Source organism: Apodemus sylvaticus, chromosome 22 (genome assembly GCF_947179515.1).
Source record: "Apodemus sylvaticus chromosome 22, mApoSyl1.1, whole genome shotgun sequence".
NCBI classification, from domain to species: Eukaryota; Metazoa; Chordata; class Mammalia; order Rodentia; family Muridae; genus Apodemus; species Apodemus sylvaticus.
Genome location: NC_067493.1, coordinates 21,553,213 through 21,572,518, shown reverse-complemented (window position 1 = coordinate 21,572,518; position 19,306 = coordinate 21,553,213). Strand labels below are relative to the sequence as shown.

Here is a 19,306-nt window from a genome sequence, read left to right as displayed (position 1 = left end):
GTGTAGACTAGTCTAGGAACTCACAGAGATCCACCTGTCTCTGAATGCTAGGATTACAGGTATAGGCAGTACTTTATTTTTAAGATTTATTTTTATTTGTGTGCGCGCGCACACACACACACACACACACACACTCGCATCAAGTGTGTGACAGGAGCATGAAAGAGAACATCAAACCTTTGGATCTGGAGTTACAGGTGGTTGTGAGTCAACATGGAAACTGGGAACTGAGCTCTGGTCCTCTGTAAGAATAGTTAGGGCTTTTAATTGCTAAGCCATTTATTTCTCCAAGCCAAATAATTTTTTATATGTGTATCCTTTGCCCTGCATGCATATCTTTGAACCTGGGGTGGGCAGTGTCCCCCGTGGTCAGGGAGCATCAGCTCCTCCTCTGGAACTGAGTGACAAGGTTGTTAGCCACTGTATGTGTTCTGAGAACTAAGTGAAACTTTGTACTCTGTAAGAACAACAGTACTCTTCAACACTGAGCCCCATCTTCGGCCCCTGGGCAGTATCTTAAAATATTTGATTTATGTAGCAGTTGTTCTTCCTAATAATAAAGTTTTTTTTTAAAAAAAAGATTTATTTATTTCATTTATATGAGACACACCAAAAGAAGGCATTGGATCCCATTACAGATGGTTGTGAGCCACCATGTGGTTGCTGGGAATTGAACTCAGGACCTCCGGAAGAGCAGTCAGTGATCTTAATCGCTGAGCCACCTCTCCAGCCTCTAATACTAGATAGTTATGAGTTTATAAATTGCAAGATTCTGAGCTTCACTCATTTCCAGGGACACAATAATAAAAGTATGGCAGTCTTAGCTTTGCACGTATTATTGCAAAACCAGTTGAGACAATCAGCCTTGAGGAGAGACTTATTTTTGCATTACAGCTTCGGACAATTCTCAGTTCAACGTGCTCCCTTTGTGCCTACAGTGAAACCATACACAGCGGAGAACTGTCGGAAGAGGTTGCTCGCCTCAAGGTGAGCAGGGAAGCAAAGGGTGGGTGGGACTCAAAGCACAGGCCTGGCCAGAAAATCTTGGTGACCTTGGGTGAGAATCCTCTTGGGGAAACTGTTTGTCTCTTCCAGGCAGGGCAGCACCCCTTAGGTCCCCTTCTGTGGGTAATTTGAGGTCAGGCACTTCCTAGGAGAAATAAGGCTCGCCCAAACCAGCACTGGCTTCGCATGGGGGTGTAAGGGATCAAGGAGGAATCTTGAGTGGTGTTTCGTAGTCTGCCTAGGAATCCTCGTGCACGCTCCTGGGGCCCGGGTCAGGGGTCAGAGAGTGCCCGGGAAGAGTCAGGCGCTCTTTCCCATCAGCAGGGAGGGCCGTGCGACCTCGGGAAAGCCAAGCAAGACAGTCACCAAGGCCTCGTCTAGAGATTCCAAGGACCCCACCCACGAGTTCTCATCCCGTGTCTGTCACCTGACGGCTCGACCCGGGACACCCTCACCCCTGCGCCTCATCCGGGAACCTCACCCAGGACCGCCCTCCCGTGGACTTCCGTCGTCGGAAGTGACGTAAAGCGCCAGCCCACTGGCAGTAGAGAAGTGGCCCCGGAAAGGCTGGCGCGGCTCAGCGAGGAGCGTCTCGGTGACGGGACAGTCGCTAGGCCCGCCTCTCCACCTGGGTGAGTCCCCGGGAACGGTTGTCGCGTCGCCGTGGGAGCGGCCGCTTGCTTGGCCCGCGGGGCGGACGCGCAGGAGGCGCCGCGTGCCGGGCGGACGGCTGTTCCCGGAGCTGGGGCGCGCGGCAGGCCGGGCTCGCGGCCCTGTTTTCCCCTCTCCTCCCGGGATCGTCGCGAAGCCCAGCGAGCCGGAGTGGCCCCGCGGGGACGAACCCAGTGGCCCGGCCCAGGTGGTAGCTCGTTCTGGTGGCCCGCTTCGCCCTCCGGGTACCGAACCTTTGCCTAAAAGGGAAGTAGGTGGAGGGTGGCGCTGGGCGAGGCCTGCGAACGGGCCGGGAGCCTAGCGGAGGGTGGTGGAAGGTGGACGGAACCCGGTCCGTCCTTGGGTCTGAAGGACACCAGGCTCCTTGCAGCCCTTCCTCGTGCTGCACCTAGTGGCTCGACCAGCCTGCCCTAAGGGTCCGTCTCCCTTAGGAGTTGTGTCGCTATTCATCGGGCCGGCTGAGTAATGCAGAACGGCCTGACCGGTTACCCCAGGATTCCTAAGGGGCCTGCTTTGGAGAAAAACAATGAGTAATCTCTAACTGGTGTGTTTCTCTGGGTCTCAACTTGAGCCTCAAAATACTTAGGGCGCCCCAGGGAAAGATGTACGCTATTGTACTGGGCTGAAAACAAAAATTTTAATGGTAGCTATTATTTTTGTTGTTGTTTTGGTTTGGGTTTCTTTTTTTAAAGACAGCTTTGAAGCTAACCTTGAACTCCTGAACCTCCTGCCTAAATCTTCTGAGAGCTGGGATTACACGCCCAGAGATACGTATTTTTCAATACCACAGATTTGGGATCTTCAGTAGAGTCTGAATAATATCGAATTCTTATACCTTCCTGTTTGGGTTTTAAGTTTTGAAGCCGAATGGTACTCATCTTTGTATTTTGTGAAGGGAGAGGGTGTTAAGGATTGAAGTCCGGGCCTTGTACATACTAGGAAGTACTCTACCCATAAGTTATACATATCTCCAGCTCCCGTGTTGTGTTTTTTTTTCCCCGTGTTTTCCTTTTGGTTGTTTATTTTGGTATCTATTATTAGTTTTGTTTTTCCTTCTTGGGTCCGAATTACCATGCACTTTACTTAATTACATTTAGAGAAACTTAGGTCCGTGGACGGTGACAACTAAAATCGAGTGGGGTTGGGTTTCTAGACAGGGTTTCTTTCTGAAGCCCTGGCTGTCCTGGAATGTAGATCAGATTGGTCCTAAACTCATCTCTACCTGCTTCTGTCTCACCAGTGCTGGAATTAAAGGCTTGTGCTACCAACTCCGGGCTGTTTTTTAAAGTCTTTTAGCTGGGTGTGGTGGTGCTGACCTTTAATTCTAACCCTTAGGCGAATCTCTTGAGTCTGAGGCCAGCCTGGTCTTCAAAGTGAATCCAGGAGAGCCAGGGCTTTGTTACACAGAGAAACACTATCTGGAAAAAAAAATGTATTTTTAACTATTTTTTAAAAATCTATCATATGTTAAATAGTTTGCTAAGTCCTGAGAATATGAAATTATGGGACATATCAACTTATTAAGTAATTCTTCCTAATCTCACCCTGCAGTGATGGTCATTGTCCCCCTGAACAGGGATGGAGGAAATAACATCCCAAGAAGCAGCAGAATCACCAAGGGTCCCGTTCCAGGCTTTGGAGAGCCAGTCTGAATGTCTTTCCCCAGAGCTTCGGTTTCTGCAGGACACGGAGATGGAGCAGGGATTCACGGGGGGTAAGACAGAGACAACACTAATTTGGAGGAGAATGGGAGTATTATGGGATGCTGGCCTGATATGAGAGAGGCCAGGGTCTTGAATCAGAATGTGGGCCTTAGTGGAAGAGCTCAAGGGCGTGGCGGGTGTGAGTCCTTTGATTTGGGCCCTCTGTTAAGGGAGGCTAATCTGTCTTTAATGAGCACACCATCCTGCTCTGGATGGCTGTCCTTCAGAACATGTCTCCTTCACTCCTGTCTCCACAACCAGAATGACTTCTAACTCAGGCTGCTTTTGCCATATCTCACTAGCCTTACCTGATTTTTACTCACGGACTGAGAGGACCCTCCCTGCCTCTGCTCCCTTCAGTCTGTGTCTCCTCTTCCTGATGATTTAGTGTGTTTTGCTACTTGCCATTCCGTTGCAATTGCAGTGTTTGTGATTAATCTAGCTTTGGCCAAGAAAGCAACTGTTTAAATAACTGTTTGAGCACAATGTCTGTTTAAATGCATAGATGTTACATATTAACTATACATTCACATACATGTATTAAAGAGGTAAGTTTTTCCTCCCCTTGAAATAGGTCCCTGCTCTGTAGCCCTGGCTGCATGGTAGGCATTCAGAACCATGCTTAGCTGCTGGCTTTATTTTGCAAGAACTGTGTCTTAGTTTTTACAGACCAGCACCAGTACCTGAAGGAACTTGTATGTCAGCAACACAGATGGAGTACCATTATGTGGAGGGTACTGTGGGGCATTGTTGGAAGGTGTAAAGGATTGTGAGGAAACATGACTGTTCTTGTTTCTGCAAGCCTCACACAATGGTTGCAGAGACAGTGCCAGATAACAAAATGAAGGTAGAGATATGTATAGTAAATGGTATCTGGGAAATTGTCAGAAGTTTGCTAAAGACCCTGGTCCTATCATCAAGTCCTTCAACTGTTTTGTTGTTGTTGTTTTGGGTCTCTACATAGCCCTAGTTGTCCTAGAATTCACTAGGCCAGCCTGGCCTTGAGTCAAAGAGATCCCGCTTGCTCATACGTCCTGCGTGCTGGCATTAGAGGCTTACACCACCACACCCAGTCCCCTTCAACTCTTCTTCAGAGTCTTACTGTAGGGCAGGTTGGCACTGGACTTGCTATGCCTTGATGACTTTGAACTTCTGATCCTTCTATATCCACCTTCCAGGTGCTGAGATTACAGTTGGGTAACACTTTTCCCAGTATATGGTGCTGGGGATCAAACCCAGAGCACCGAGCATGCCATGCAAGCACTCCACCTCTGAGCTGTGGCTTCAGGCTTCTTTTTGCTGTTGTTTCTGGTTTTTGAGACCATGTTTTTTCACTCTAACCCGGGCTGGCCAGGAAATGCTGTCTCTCTTTATGTTTTGCTTTGCTCATCACAACAACAGGTATAATGCTTACCCTTCTATAGAAGGAATGTCATTTCCTGAGGATAAACTGAAATTCCTAGTAAAAATCCATATTACAGTCCTAAGTCTGTGTAAGCAGGAGCAGCTACCGAGCCGGAGTGGACACACCTGAAACCTGGTAAATGTTTGTTGGCTTTACTAGAATACTGATGTGAAGTTGGATGCCACATACATCCCTTGGGCAGGAGAAGTGTTCTGAGAAAGAAGGGAGCCCTGTGGAAGGGCTGCTCTCACTCTTGGCTCCTTTCTCCTCCCTCAGCTCCACCTGTTCCCCAGGTGCCTGCTCTTCCCCATGAGGGAAGCCCAGGAGACCAGGCAGCTGCGCTCCTGACAGCCAGGTACCAGGTGAGCTGAGGGACCCTCTGCTTTTCCTCAGGGTTTCTCGTTGCTTGAGTGTGGCCTCTCTTTCATCCCATCTGTTAACCCTTGCCTGGAATCTCTTCAGTAGCAATTTGGGAACAGATGTCTTCAGAGACCTGGATTTGACAGAAGCGATTTTTCCATCTCCACCACCATGTTTTGTCCATGAGACTATGATGGGCACTCATGGGATGTATTCTCTAAGTTCTGGTCTGTCCTCCCTCCTCCCCAGCATAAACAGCTATTAGATGCCCTCTGTGTCATGGCCATTGTCTGACCATGGTGCTATAGTAGCCCATTCCTGAGAGCAGCCAGAATTATTATTTCAGGAGTTTGTGACATTCGAGGATGTGGCTGTGCATCTTACACGAGAGGAGTGGGGATGCCTGGACCCTGTTCAGAGGGAGCTCTACAGAGAAGTGATGTTAGAGAATTATGGAAACGTGGTTTCACTGGGTAAGGAACCCTCCTGCTGATCAATTTACCTATTTGGATTTCTGAGTAGATGTGAGTTTTTTGAGGTGGTCAGTAGAGTGTGCTCAGTTAAAAGGTATTAGAACCTCTCCACCCTCCATCTTTAAGGCCCTTTCCTTTGGGAGTGGGTAAATTTAGGGTTACTTTGGGTTATCAGGAGGAGACCTTCTACTCCTTATCCCTAGTTTGTGTTTCTTGCTTTTGTGGGACATCAGTTTCCTGTTAGCAAAGAGGAACTTGGTTGTGCTTTGGTTAAGTTCTCCCTTTCTTTTCTCTCCACTCTCCCCTTTTCTCTCCTCTCTCCCTCTTTTTCCCCCTTTACTCCGTCTTCCCTCTCTCACTCTCCCCCTCCATCCCTCTCTCTTTTAAATAGTCTTAAGGATCTTCCCAACCCCTAGCTGGACTCTGTTCTGATTCCTTTGTGCCATGTATCTGAGCTTTTTTCATTAAAGAAACACATTTAAAAGACAGGCTAAAATCTCTCTTGATGAGTAGTCTCACATTTTTAAGATCCTCAAACTCTTCTCCAAACAGTCAGGTTTGAGAGACTTCAGTTATAGGTGGGGCTCATTATATCTCCCATTGGAGTGCATCACCTAGGTGGTAATTCCAAGTAACCTTACCCGTAGCAGAAGGCTCAGGATGTCCCCTACTATGCAGGCTAAATTCTTAAATCATGATTCCTTGTTTTAAGGATACCTGGGATTAGGCAACCTAGAATGTTGTTGAGAAATACCCCTGAGGTGGGCAGGACTGTTGGCAGTCTCCTTGTTGTGAGCTTTGTCATCATGGCCGCTGCCCTCACTGTAGTTTCTTTAGCCTGTCTTTGATCTTGCATATACTCCGTTTATATCTATAAACTCCATCCTCTTCTCCCCACCTGTGTTTTAGTTTTTTGTTGGCATCTAGGGCTTTTTTTTTTTTTTTTTAAACTTTCCTGATAACATGCTAAATTTAAGAAGTTTCTTACATGTGGGGAGGCAGTATACTCATTGGCTCATCGAGAAGGTTTTCCATTCCTGGCTCTTTGATCTTTATAGGCATACTTCTCCGCCTTCCCACCACCCGGATTCATTGTGTGAATTCCTGCCCAGCCCTGAGTCATACCCAGGCAAGTGCTTTCTCTGGAGAAACACTTGCAGTCCTTACGGCAGGAATCACCAAGAGATGGCCCAGGTATCGGCTTTCCATCGGGAGTGCTCGTCCCAGCACGGAAACTCCTTTTCCAAGATTGTAAGATATCAAACTTGGTTGATGGAATACATGTTTCTTGGGATGCCACCATTATGTAAAGTGACATCTGAGGAATTTCTGACATGGAAACCTTCCTTATAATCACGAGCATTTGGAACTCAGTTCTTTCATAAACCACACTTGGTGGTCAGCTCCTTGTGTGGAATGCCACAAAGCTAACTCTCTCTTCAGTTGCCATCTTTTCCTGTTACTTTAGAGTAGGGAACTGATGTTGTGTGCTCTTTCCAGCAGTGAGTATCACCTGTCCACTGTGACCCTCATTGTGTGACCCCCAGACTTCCGTCATGTTTAGTATCAGTTTTTCCTTCCTTTAAAGTTCTGTCTTCTTGTACCTGATTCTTTGTGGTACCTAACCAATTGCTGTATTTATATTAACTTTCTTAATTAAGTGTTCTTAATGCTGTCTTTGATAGAGGAGAAGTAGGGGGCACAAAAATTAAATAGTTCAGGGTTTCAAAATGGATGTATATTTAAACGCTTTGTAAATTGTAAAATGATCTATATATAATTGTAAACTACTGTTAATGTTACCTAATACAGAATTTCCAACAGTTCACTTGTGTACTTTTTGTAGTAGTTTAACTCAAGCTTATAATATACTACCAAGTGGAACTTTACCTCATTTTAGCTTGTCATCTTTTCACACACAAAGGACACACTTTTTTTTCCTTCCTCCGAGACAGGGTTTCTCTGTATAGCTCTGGCTGTCCTGGAACTCACTCTGTAGACCAGACTGGCCTCGAACACAGAAATTCACCTTCCTCTGCCTCCCAAGTGCTGGGATTAAAGACATGTGCCACCACTGCCTGGCTTAAGCCATCTTTTTTTTTTTTTTTTTTTTTTTAAAGATTTAGTTATTATTTCTGAGTACACTGTAGCTGTCTTCAGATAGCACCAGAAGAGGGCCTCAGATCTCATTACGAATGGTTGTGAGCCACCATGTGGTTGCTGGGATTTGAACTTGACCTTCAGAAGAGCAGTCAGTGCTCTTAACCGCTGAGCCATCTCTCCAGCCTCCACAAAGGACACACTTACATGCATACCTGCATACACTATAAGAAACTCTCCTACACTACCCAGCTTACTTTTGTGACCAAGCCAGCATATCCTTAGCAACTATTTTAATAGCCCTGGGAATTCATTTTATCTTTGTGGGTCCACCATACTCCATTTGAAATATAAGGTTGTATAAGCGATTACTAATTTTATTTAGTGTTTGGAGTTATAACATAAGACTTTTATAATTCGGTCCCTGGCTTCGTCTCTTTCCAATTCATGTATTTCCCATGGCTGTATTTGTATTTATCACAGTCACCAAAAGAGAAGTCCCTGGGGGGGGGGGGGTGGCGGTGGCGCATGCCTGTAATCCCAACACTTGGGAGGCAGAGGCAGGTGGATTTCTGAGTTCCGAGGCCAGCCTGGTCTACAGAGTGGAGAAAAAAGAGTAGTCCCTTGATTAAGTGTTTGCACTAGACAGCAGTAAATAAATAAATGGTTGAGTTTATAAAATGCTTGATGTCAGAAGTAATTTCCATAGAATGTTTCTTATTGTCATGATTGCTTACTGTTTGTACTGCATGCCAAGTATATCTCATTTAATCCTTGCTGTAACTCAACAATAAGCAGAGGATATTACTCCTTTTAAACAATTTCTCTTAAAGCGTTTAAGCCCAGCATTAGGGAGGCAGGAGGAGGCAGATCTTGAGTTTGAGGCCAGCTTAATCTATATTGAGTTCCAGGGCAGGCAAGGCTACACAGAGAAACCTTGTTTCAAAAACAAAACAAAGCAAAGCAAGAAATTTTTTAAAAAGTTACATTTCTTTATTAATTTGAAGGGAGTGGTACACACCATGGCTTGCATGTTGAGGTCAGAGGATAACTTTGCAATCAGTTCTCTTCTTGTGCAGTGTGGGTTCTGGGGGGTTGAACCCAGGGCGTTAGGCTTAATGAACTTCTTTACTAAGTTCTCTCTCGCTGGCCATAGTATTAATTTCTTCTGAGGAAACTGAGGCTCTGAGAAGTTAGGCTTGGGACCTGCCTCTGTGCCTGAAGCACATGCTTTCTTAGCATTTTATGCCTTTGGCACAATAGGTCCAGTCATGTATGACATTAAAAATCTTGGGTTTGTTTGTTTATTTTTTAAGCCAGGCATTCTTTAACTCTATATAGACGAACCAGGCTTCCTCCGGAGTGCTGGAATTAAAGGCATGGGCTGGGCTGGGTATGTTGATGCACAGAATTAATCGCAAAGGCAGATGTATCCTTCTGGAATTAAGGCCAGCCAGAGCTTTACAGTGAGACTTTGTCTCAAAAACAAAGGACACCAAGTAAAAAACAGGTATACTCCACCATCATGCCTGGCCCTCATGACTTTTTTTTTTCCCTCTAAGACAGGGTTCTCTATGTTGCTCTGGCTGTCCTGGAACTCTAGACCGGGCTGGCCTCAACTTGATAGAGATCTGTCTGCCTCTGCTTTTCAGATGCTGGGATTAAAGGCATGTACCACCACAAACAGACTTCATGTCACATTTTGCACTGTGAATATTAATTTTTCATGCCAGGGAGGTAAACCCCAAGCCTTCTGTGTATTCTAATGAAGCTTAGCATGAAAGACCCAAGTTAAATTTCCAAAAGGTAACTGACTGCCTACACCTCAGCTGGGATTCAGAAAAGGTGAATTCTGCCCATGCATTTGTTCGTATCTTACCTAGTCTCCCAAGGGTCATATTTTCCAGCCTTTCAGAAATATTTTTTTAGATTATCTTATTTATTTTATGTCTGTTTTACTTGCATGTATGTGTACCATGTTCATGGTTGGTTCCTGTGGAGGTCAGAAGAGGGTGTTGAATACTTTGGAACTGGAGTTATAGATAGTTGTGTGCTATCATGAGTACTGGGAGTCAAACTGAGGTCCTCTCTAAGAGTAGCAAATACTTTTAACATCTGAGCCATCTCTCCAGTCCCTGAATGCCCTTTTTGTAAAATTGGATAACTGTTATGTTGACAGGTATAAAATTAGCACACTATAAGCTATTTTTAAGTATGTTCAAAAGAAGTGCTGGCTATAAGACCCATGGATCTGGCTATTAGGCATCATTATTAGTGGTGATAATGCTTGAGACTAATTAAAAAAAAATCTTTTTTTAATGTTCATTGGTGTTTTGCCTCCATGTATCTGTGAAGATGTCTGATCTCTCTGGAACTGTAGTTAAGGTTGTAAGCCGCCATGTGGGTGCTGGAAATTGAACCCCAGTTCTCTGGAAGAGCAACTGGCACTCCCAGCCACTGAGCCAGGGGAAGGTGGGGCTGAGTCCCTTCCTTATCCATATTGGGATGTTGATGTGTCTAATCTTGTGTAGGTAACCAACTACTGCTGCTGTGAGCTCATGAAAGCAATGGCTTTTGTTTCACAGCCCCTCCCCCACCCTTTCTGTAATGTTTCTTGAGTCATAGAAGGGATGATGGAGACGTTCTCTTTAGGGCTAAGCACTCAAAAGTAACTTGTTCTCAATTCTTTGACCAGTTAGAGTCTGCATTAACCATTGCCAAAAAATTAGTGCTGCTTTCAGTTATGGTAAGAGAAAGTTCTATATGCAGAAACAGCACTAATTTTTTTGGTATAAGTATATTTAGGAATCAGTTTGATACCATATTCTTTTAGCAAAACAGAAGTAGGACCTATCTGTAATCTTTCCAGTTGTGTATTTTTGACCAGGTTTATAGTATCAGGCCATACATTCTCCCCTTTAGGCCTCCAATCCAATCAGAAAGTGCTTGCTTATCCCCATAACCGTCATGACACTACCGTATTAGTGGGAACAGCTCGCCTATTAAGGAGATATTGTAGCTTGAAGGGTTCAGAGTTGGATAAGACCATTGATGTTTTCCTAGTATCTTGCATAGCACTTTCTGACATGAAAGCTAGTCAGCAAAGTGGAAGTTTCCAACTTGATTTCTTTTGTTTTTCCAAACATGGTTTCTCTATGTAGCTCTGGCTATCTTGGGAACTTACCCTTTAGACTGACTGGTCAGTCAGTCACACACACTCACACTCACACTCTCTCTCTCTCTCTCTTCTTTCTCTCTCTCTCTCTCTCTCTCTCTCTCTCTCTCTCTCTCTCTCTCTCTCTCTCTCTCTCATCCATGTATCCATGTAAAACTAAATAGTTCTGGCTGCCAGGAATTTGCTATGTATACCAGCTGGCTTCAAAATCACAAAAATCTTCCTCCCACTGGGCAGTGGTGGTGCATACCTTTAAACCCAGCACTTGGGAGGCAGAGGCTGGCAGATTTCTGAGTTCGAGGCCAGCCTGGTCTACAGAGTCTCAGAAAAAAAGGAAAAAAAAAAAATCTTCCTTCTTCTGCCTCCCCAGTGTTGGGATTAAAGGTATGCATTACTACAACCCCCAAGACTTCCCCCACCTTTATTAATTTTGTTTTTCAAGACAGGGTTTCTCTTGCAGCACTGGCTGTCCTGGAACTTTTTCTGTAGAGCAGATTGGCTTTGAATTCACAGAAATCCTGCTTCTGCCTCTTGAGTACTAGGACTAAAGAAGGTGCATACACTCACTCATGCTCTCTCTCTCTCTCTCTCTCTCTCTCTCTCTCACTCTCACTCACTCACTCAAAGATTTACTTATTTATTTTATGTATGTGAGTACACCGTTAACTTTCTTCAGACACCAGAAGAGGGCATCAGATCCCATTACAGATGGTTGTGAGCCACCATGTAGTTGCTGGGAACTGAACTCAGAACCTTCTGGAAGAGCAGTCAGTGCTCTTAACCTCTGAGCCATCTCTCCAGCCTTCAACTGATCTTTATGCTGTTTTTAAGAGTCTGTAAACATTCGTTATGTGGAAACATGCCAGGATAATGGGAGCAAATTATAAGTTAGACATGCAGTATATAGATAGATTTTTGGAGATGGAGGACTCAAACCAAACATTGTATATATGCTCCTTGAAACTTTCTGTGCTGCTCAGTGCATATAAAAACTGCCCTTTGGTTCTCTTAACATCGGAATTCTGTTCACTGAGCAGGTTCCCATTGCTTCAGTATTAAAGGAAATGGAGCTGCTCAAGCCTGAGGGTAGGTTTATCCTTTTTGAGAAAAGCTTGAGCTATACAGTGAGTTTCTGGCCAGCATGGACCAGAAAGTGATATCCTGTCTTAAGTCACACACACACACACACAACCAGGCGGTGGTGGCACATGCCTTTAATCCCAGCACTTGGGGGCAGAGGGAGGTGGATTTCTGAGTTTGAGGCCAGTCTGGTCTATGGAGTGAGTTCCAGGACAGCCAGGGCTACACAGAGAAACCCTGTCTCAAAAAACAAACAAAAAAGACACACACACAGATGGAGATGTAAGTTTGTTTTACATACAGTTTTACCTATCCTTCCTTCACTGTCCATAGCATGTGGTAGTCAGTGTTTATAGCTGCCTCTATATTTAGAACATGAGGTTCTTCAATTGAGATGGTTGGCCCTTTTGCTAGGGCCATGTTATTTTTCATATAAGAGGTATCCCATAAATGCTTGTTAAGTAAAGGGTATGCTAATTCTGGTGTGAAGATGTGGCATATCCTTTTTTCCCATGTTCATTGAAGCAGATTGGTTCTATTTTTCTTTAAAGAAAGTCAAAATATTTGTAGGGTTCCTGGAACATTATGATAATTCAATAAATATATGCAGCGATCAAATCAGAGTAAATAAACATTTTCATCTCTTCAATAATTTTGTTTTTGGGAACATTGTCTCTTTGTAACCCTGACTGTCCTGGAATTTTCTATGTAGACCAGGACCGTCCTCTTCAATTATATGTATGTATGTGAGTGTGTATGTCACATGAATGCACGTGCCCAGGGAGGCCAGAAGAGGATTTCCGATTCCCTGGAGTTCAAGTTACAGCCATTGTGAGCTGCCATGTGGATGTTGGGAACCAAACTTACTCCTGCCAGAGCAGTTAAGTCCTTTTAATCACTGAGCCATCTGTCCATCCCTTGAGGTAATGTGTTGGGGGTTTTAAAATCTTAATATTAATTAGAATTATATTGTAAATTGTTTCAACCATTACCTTTATGTGTTGAAGAACTAGAAAAAATTCCTTTTTTGGTGTTCTTTATTAAACTTGTGTGCCTTACAGGATTTTGCTAAATTTACTCATTTATCACTGATTTGCTGCTATACTTCAACTTACTATATAGCAGATGTTTCCACTCCATTTTCATAATGCTGTTTGGTACTTGTAGACCAAGTCTGATGCCAACATTGTGCCCTTGGCCACCATAGTACTAATGATAACTTCCGTGAAGATGGGTACACATCATGCATGAATTCACTGAACTGTATTTAAATGAAAGTTGCTGCTTCCAAGTGACAGACTCTTCCCTTAGCACCCCTTTTACCAGAGTACAAATCTCAACTCTAAATGGCCTAGTTGTCCTCTTCCTTCTCCAGGGCTTTCTGACAAGTGTCTTCTCAGAACTTATGTATAAGTTTGGTTACATTTAGTAATGGTTACATTACTAAAAAGAAAAGAGGGCAGTGTAGCATCTGGGGATAAATTGCCATATTCCATTTCCTTCTCTGTGAGCAGGATTTCCAATTTCCAAGCCTGATGGACTCTCTCAGCGGGACCAAGATCTACAACAAGTCTTTGATCTGGAAACTAAGAATAGAGAAGTTATAAGAGATGACTGTTCAGGTGAGTAAGGCAGAGTCTGTCAGATGAATCAGTGGAAAAGTAAACTCCAGGTGTTGAGCCAATTTCTGGCAGAGTTCATACTCAACATGCAGAGCTCTGCCATTCTGGAGTGGAGAGAGCCTGGCTGTCTCTACAGTTTAATTTCTTTCATACAAATTGTGCTAGGTCTAAATTCAAGTTATAGCATATTTTAACCCATTTTTATGTTTGTTCCTTTGAAATCTCTTATTGGCTGTTGTCGATTTTCTGAAATAGCCTGTTTCCATCACCTCTCGATCCATTTCCATCCTGCCTCACTCCTGCTGTGCCTTTACATCTGCTGTTTTTGCTTTGAAGTAAATAAAATTTGCTTATCTTTACATTATTTAGTTTCTTGCTATTTTTATTAATTTTTTTAAAGCACAGGATATAGATTACATTTGCATTTTCTATTTATATATTGTATTAGATGGAGAGCCCAGAGAAGAAAACAAGCTGTTGATTCCTAAGCGGAAAATTTCAGAAGAAGTACATTCATACAAAGTGAGAGTAGGAAAATTCAAACAAGATATTGCTCAAGTTCCTGAAACCAGAGAGGTTTATAAGTCTGAGGACAGATTAGAAAGACTCCAGGAGATTCTAAGAAAATTTCTCTTTCTGGAGAGAGAGTTTAGACAAATAACAATCAGCAAGAAAACTTTCAGCAGTGAGAAGAACACTGAACCTGAAAAAAGCTTCAGTCTAGACTCCACACTTGATACAGATCAAAGAGTTCTTAGAATACAGACCACTGATGACAGTAAATATGACATGAACTTCAACCAGAGCCCAGCTGTTGCTGAACAAGAACCCATAAATTTAACAGAGAATTTTCAGAGTACTGAAAGCTTAATGGATCTATCCCACCTTAATAAATGGGAGAGCATGCCTACCACTGACAGATCCTATAAATGTGATACATGTGGGAAAACCTTCCATCAGGCCTCAGCTCTTACTAGACATCAGAGAATTCACACAAGAGAGAAACCCTACAAATGTAAGGAATGTGAGAAATCTTTCAGTCAGAGCTCAAGTCTTAGTCGACATAAAAGAATACACACTAGAGAGAAATCCTACAAATGTGAAGCATCTGATAAATCCTGTGATGTACCTGATAAGTCTTGTAGCCAGAGCTCAGATGTGCTTCAACATAAGAAGGTTCATGCCAAAGCCAAGTCTTACAAGTGTGGGACCTGTGAAAGAGTCTTCAGCCGAAGTGTGCATCTTACTCAGCATCAGAGAACACATAAGGACACATCCTGTAAATGTACCGTGTGTGGCAGTGACTTCTGCCACACCTCATACTTAGTTGAACATCAGAGACTACATCATCAAGAGAAGTCCTATGAGTATGATGAATGTGGGTTGGCCTATGTTAAACAGCAAGGAAATCGGTTCCGAGAAAAGCCCTACTCGTGTAATGAATGTGGGAAAGACTTTAGATTGAATTCCCATCTTATTCAGCATCAAAGAATTCACACAGCAGACAAACTGCATGAATGTAATGAATGTGGGAAAGCTTTCAGTCAAACCTCATGCCTTATTCAGCATCACAAAATGCACAGGAAAGAGAAGTCATATGAATACAACAATTATGAGGAAAGTTTCAGTCACAGTTCTGATCTTACTCTGCAACAAGAAGTTCCAAGTAGAGAGAGAGTTTTTGATTGTGATGCATGGGAAGAGAACTTCAGTCAGAGAGCGCACCTCATCCAACATGAAAGGGTCCATACCAAAGAGAAACCTTATGAATGCAGTGAACTTGGGGAGACATTTAGTCAAGTTCAGGCATCATTCAATATGTGAGAACTGAGACCAGGGAAACTCACATGTACTGAATGTGATAATGTCTTCAGTCATAGCCTAGCCCTTGGCCAGCATCAGAATTGATACCAGAGAGAAACCCACTGAATGTGATGAATATTGGGAATTTTTTTTTTTGGTGTTCTTCATTGGCTCCTGTAAATCAGTACTAGAGTATATAGAATATGGTAAATTCTTCAGATTATTTTCATACCTTAGTCACAGTTGGGGAATTTGTACTGGAGTAAAATTCCACTGTCAAATGTGAAAAAGCCATCAGTCAACTACCTTGTTGGTTCAGTGTCAAATTTGTGCCATGCATAAAGCCTGTGAAGATAGAGGTGTGTATGTGAGGAAATTGAAGTCATATCCCAGTGCTTGATCACATCGAAGATGCTGTACCCACGAACATTCTATACCCAGGAAATCATTTGGGTATAGTAAATGTGGCAGATCTGTGAGCAGGGGTCCATCTGAGAATGTACCAGATGTGAGTCTGGATATGATGCAATGCTAAGATCAGAACATCTGCACCAGATGAGACTGATATAATGCAAATGGTGAAATCTAACCACTATATTTTCAGGCCTTATCCAGTATCAAAGTATTAGAAAATGGTTACTTCTCTGTGTAATTATCAGTCTTTTACTGCAGAATAACTGAGTCCAGAAGATAATTGGTGAACGAAGTCATTTTTTTCACAGTATCCTTTAATAAGTATTCTAAGTAGGTACGACTATTTTATTTATAGAACTCATTTAAGTGAATCTATTTTAATTTGGCCTATACACATTAAAACATTTTTCTTCTTTGAAATTCTTATTCACAGTTTACCTTGGATGCTATTAATGTACCAGTGTTGACATTGCTTCTGGGGAGTAGCTCAGTGAGCCTTCTCTGTTCTTGGCCTGAGTGCTCTCCTAAGGAGACCCAGGCCTATTTTCAAAGGACCCTATATGCTATTGTTTCTATAGCCACACCCTGTTGATTTCTGCATTCTCTTAGGCATCCTTAAATGGTGTTCTGGTGTTAGCTTCTCACCAGCTGATAGAGTTACTTCCACATCAGCCATCCAAGTTTGGAGGATTCAGTCTTCCTGAGTTTGTGGCAGGCACCCAAACACTTGCAAGTGATGTCCAAGTTTTTAAGCTGCCTTGTTTGCATCTACAGCTCTCTAAAAGAGATGACAAGGACATCAGCGAGCCAGTAAGACTCCTGTTGGCCTAGCTACATTCATTCAGTGCCTACTCTGCATGTATGTGTATGTTTAGAATTCTTTTATATGCCTATATTGAAGGCCAACAAAATGCTCAGGTCTGCTTTTGATAGGGAAACAAAGAACACAAATCAGAATAAGGAAATACAGCCTTCTAATAAAGATGTTGCTGTTAGTGATGTATCTAGACAGTATTTCAAGAGAGTGGCAGGTCCGTTCCTGGTAAAACCTTAATCATTAGGATTGCTTCTTTATCTGTTCCCCCTCCACTCCCTTCATCAAGCCAGGGTAGTATTTTGAAGCGTAGAGCTTTGTGCATAATTGTTTGTGCATTGCCATACTTTGTGTTGGGATGCAGGCTTTGTTGCCCAGGCTGGCCTTGAATTCCTGGGTTCACACACATTTCCTGCCTCCCAAGTAGCTGGGATATAGGCATGCGCTCCTGTGCCTGGATTTTATTTTTGTATTTTAATAGAATCTGCAGGCCATATAAAGGATCATGGCTATTTTAATTTATAGAAGTGATCACAGATGTTGAGTTCAGGGTTACTGCCCTATATTACATAGAGTTCATGATTCCTTACATGATGTCAAAGCAATTGTTTTTTCATCTTAAAATCATAACATCTTGTGAATAAGAAAAGTGTTACTTAAAAATTCTAGTTGTCAATCAAGCAGTTGAGGCTTTCATAGTTCAGAAGATCATAAAGTTCATTAGGGATCCTCAACCAGTGTATAAAATACGCTGCTCACTCTGTGAATCTTGTGGCTAACAAGTCCGACCACTGTATTTTACTTCTTTGCCATCAGCAAGCATAGTGTCTCATCAGGGCAAGAAAATCAACATATATCAAACTGATCTAAATGTAAAAGCAAATGAAAAATGCATGTTTTTTGTCCCTGTCAAACATGTATACTCTTACTTATAGAGACCAATAGTCACTTCTGGTGACTGAGGCAGAGGATTTGATTCATCCCTAAGTAGCAGAATCTGTAAAAATCACATGTATGCATTTGGGTTAGGAACGTGCTTTTGTACTTCTACTTGAATAAAGGTGTGTTCAGCACTCTTAGACTCTTTGTTTTGAACCAAGTCTGTAAGCCCCAGGCAGAAGCACTGGGCACCTTGGGATTCCTCACTGTGTCTGCCTCTAGCTCCTCTGTGATACTCACAAGAGTGGTTTGCCACTATTAATTGATGCCTAACTCGCCTCTGCAGCCAGTTAGGATTGAGTAGTTTTGTATTTTAGATTCATTTTAAATGTTTGAGTGTTTTGCCTGCATATGCTGTACATTATGTGTGTGCCTGGAGTCCATAGAAGCTAGAAGAGGACATCAGGTCCCCTGAAACTGGAGTTACAGACAAATTTGAGCCACCATGTAGGTTCTAGAATCACTCCTGTTCTCTGCAAGAGCAGTCAGTGTTCATAACTACTGAACCAACTCTCTAGCCCCAGATTGAATGTTTCAGTTGGGATGCTTCAGTACCTAAAATCAAACAATTTGTGATTTAGTAGAGCGCTAAGAATGTTTTGTTAGGTAAAGCAAATTTAAAAAAGAATGCCAAAATAGTTTTTGAAGTAACTTGTCTGTTCAAATAGATATTTAGTTGGTGTAATAACAGTGTGAGTTTGTATTAAGCCTTTGGTCTTAGGGGAAGGAAAGAAGAAATTAGCTGGACAATACATTTGTTTTCATTTACCTGCATGCACACTTTTATGTACTCATGTAAGCTTGGTTTTCACCACAGTTCTGCAAGAGAGCTGAGTTGTGCAAACAGGCTAAGGATCAAAGGGTTTCACAACAAGTTAATGCCTCAGGGTCTGATATGGCTCATGGTCACAGGGTTTTTTTTGAAGCTCTTCCTATGGTATTAGTATTGTTAGCTCCAGCTGATCCTACTGGCTTCCAGAGTCAGAGTTGATTTGGTTTATTTTTTTATTTTTTTTTAAATATTTATTTACTTATGTATGTGAGTAGAGTACACTGTAGCTGTTTTCAAAAGAAGGCATTGGATCTCATTACAGATGGTTGTGAGCCACCATGTGGTTGCTTGAAATTGAACTCAGAACCTCTGGAAGAACAGTCAGTGCTCTTAACCACTGAGCCATCTCTCCAGCCCTGGTTTAGTTTTTTTGAAAGACCAGATTTCTCTGTCTATCCAGACTGTAGTTTACCTGTCTCCTAAGTTCTGGGACTAAAGGCATGTGTCACCACTCAGCAGGAGAAAGTGTCTTATATATAAGTAATTTTTTTTTTCTTTTTGGTTTGGTTTTTCGAGACAGGGTTTCTCTGTGTAGCCTTGGCTGTCCTGGAACTTACTCTGTAGACCAGACTGGCCTCAAACTCAGAAATCCGCCTGCTTCTGTCCCCCAAGGGCTGGGATTAAATGATGTGCCACCACTGCCCGGCTAAGTAAAAAAATTTTTTTAAGTAATTGGTGGACTTAGGATAACTTTGACACAATGGGTTAACAGTCAAACCCTCAAATTTTCTATCTCCTGCCCAGACATCCCTGCCCCATCATTAGTTCATTTCTCAGGATTCTAAATTTGTTCTTAGCTTTTTCTGTTAGCTAAACTAGCCGGTGGGCATGGAACTCTTGACCTGAAGCAAAATAAGTAGCAGGAAGAAGCAAGTTTGATCCTTGGGCATGTAAAAGAAAGACTTAAAA

At 42.8% G+C, this 19,306-nt stretch overlaps 1 protein-coding gene across 12 annotated transcripts; it reads left to right on the top strand.

Moving 5' to 3' along the window:
* Window positions 1-1,539: 1,539 nt before the first annotated feature.
* Znf655 (zinc finger protein 655) lies at window positions 1,540-17,699 on the top strand. 12 transcript variants are annotated; one of them, XM_052167783.1, is made up of 6 exons: window positions 1,540-1,637; window positions 3,254-3,391; window positions 5,492-5,618; window positions 6,677-6,747; window positions 13,488-13,595; window positions 14,044-17,699. In XM_052167783.1, the coding sequence occupies exons 2-6, from the start codon at window positions 3,256-3,258 to the stop codon at window positions 15,417-15,419; spliced, it is 1,818 nt and encodes a 605-aa protein (XP_052023743.1). In that variant the 5' UTR covers window positions 1,540-1,637; window positions 3,254-3,255; the 3' UTR covers window positions 15,420-17,699. The 12 variants fall into 12 exon arrangements, 11 of the variants coding, with proteins under 11 accessions (XP_052023743.1, XP_052023739.1, XP_052023745.1 ...); XM_052167779.1 differs by having other exon boundaries at window positions 3,229-3,391; XM_052167785.1 differs by lacking the exon at window positions 14,044-17,699 and adding an exon at window positions 5,062-5,147 and having other exon boundaries at window positions 3,229-3,391; window positions 6,677-6,869; window positions 13,488-13,580.
* Window positions 17,700-19,306: the final 1,607 nt, after the last annotated feature.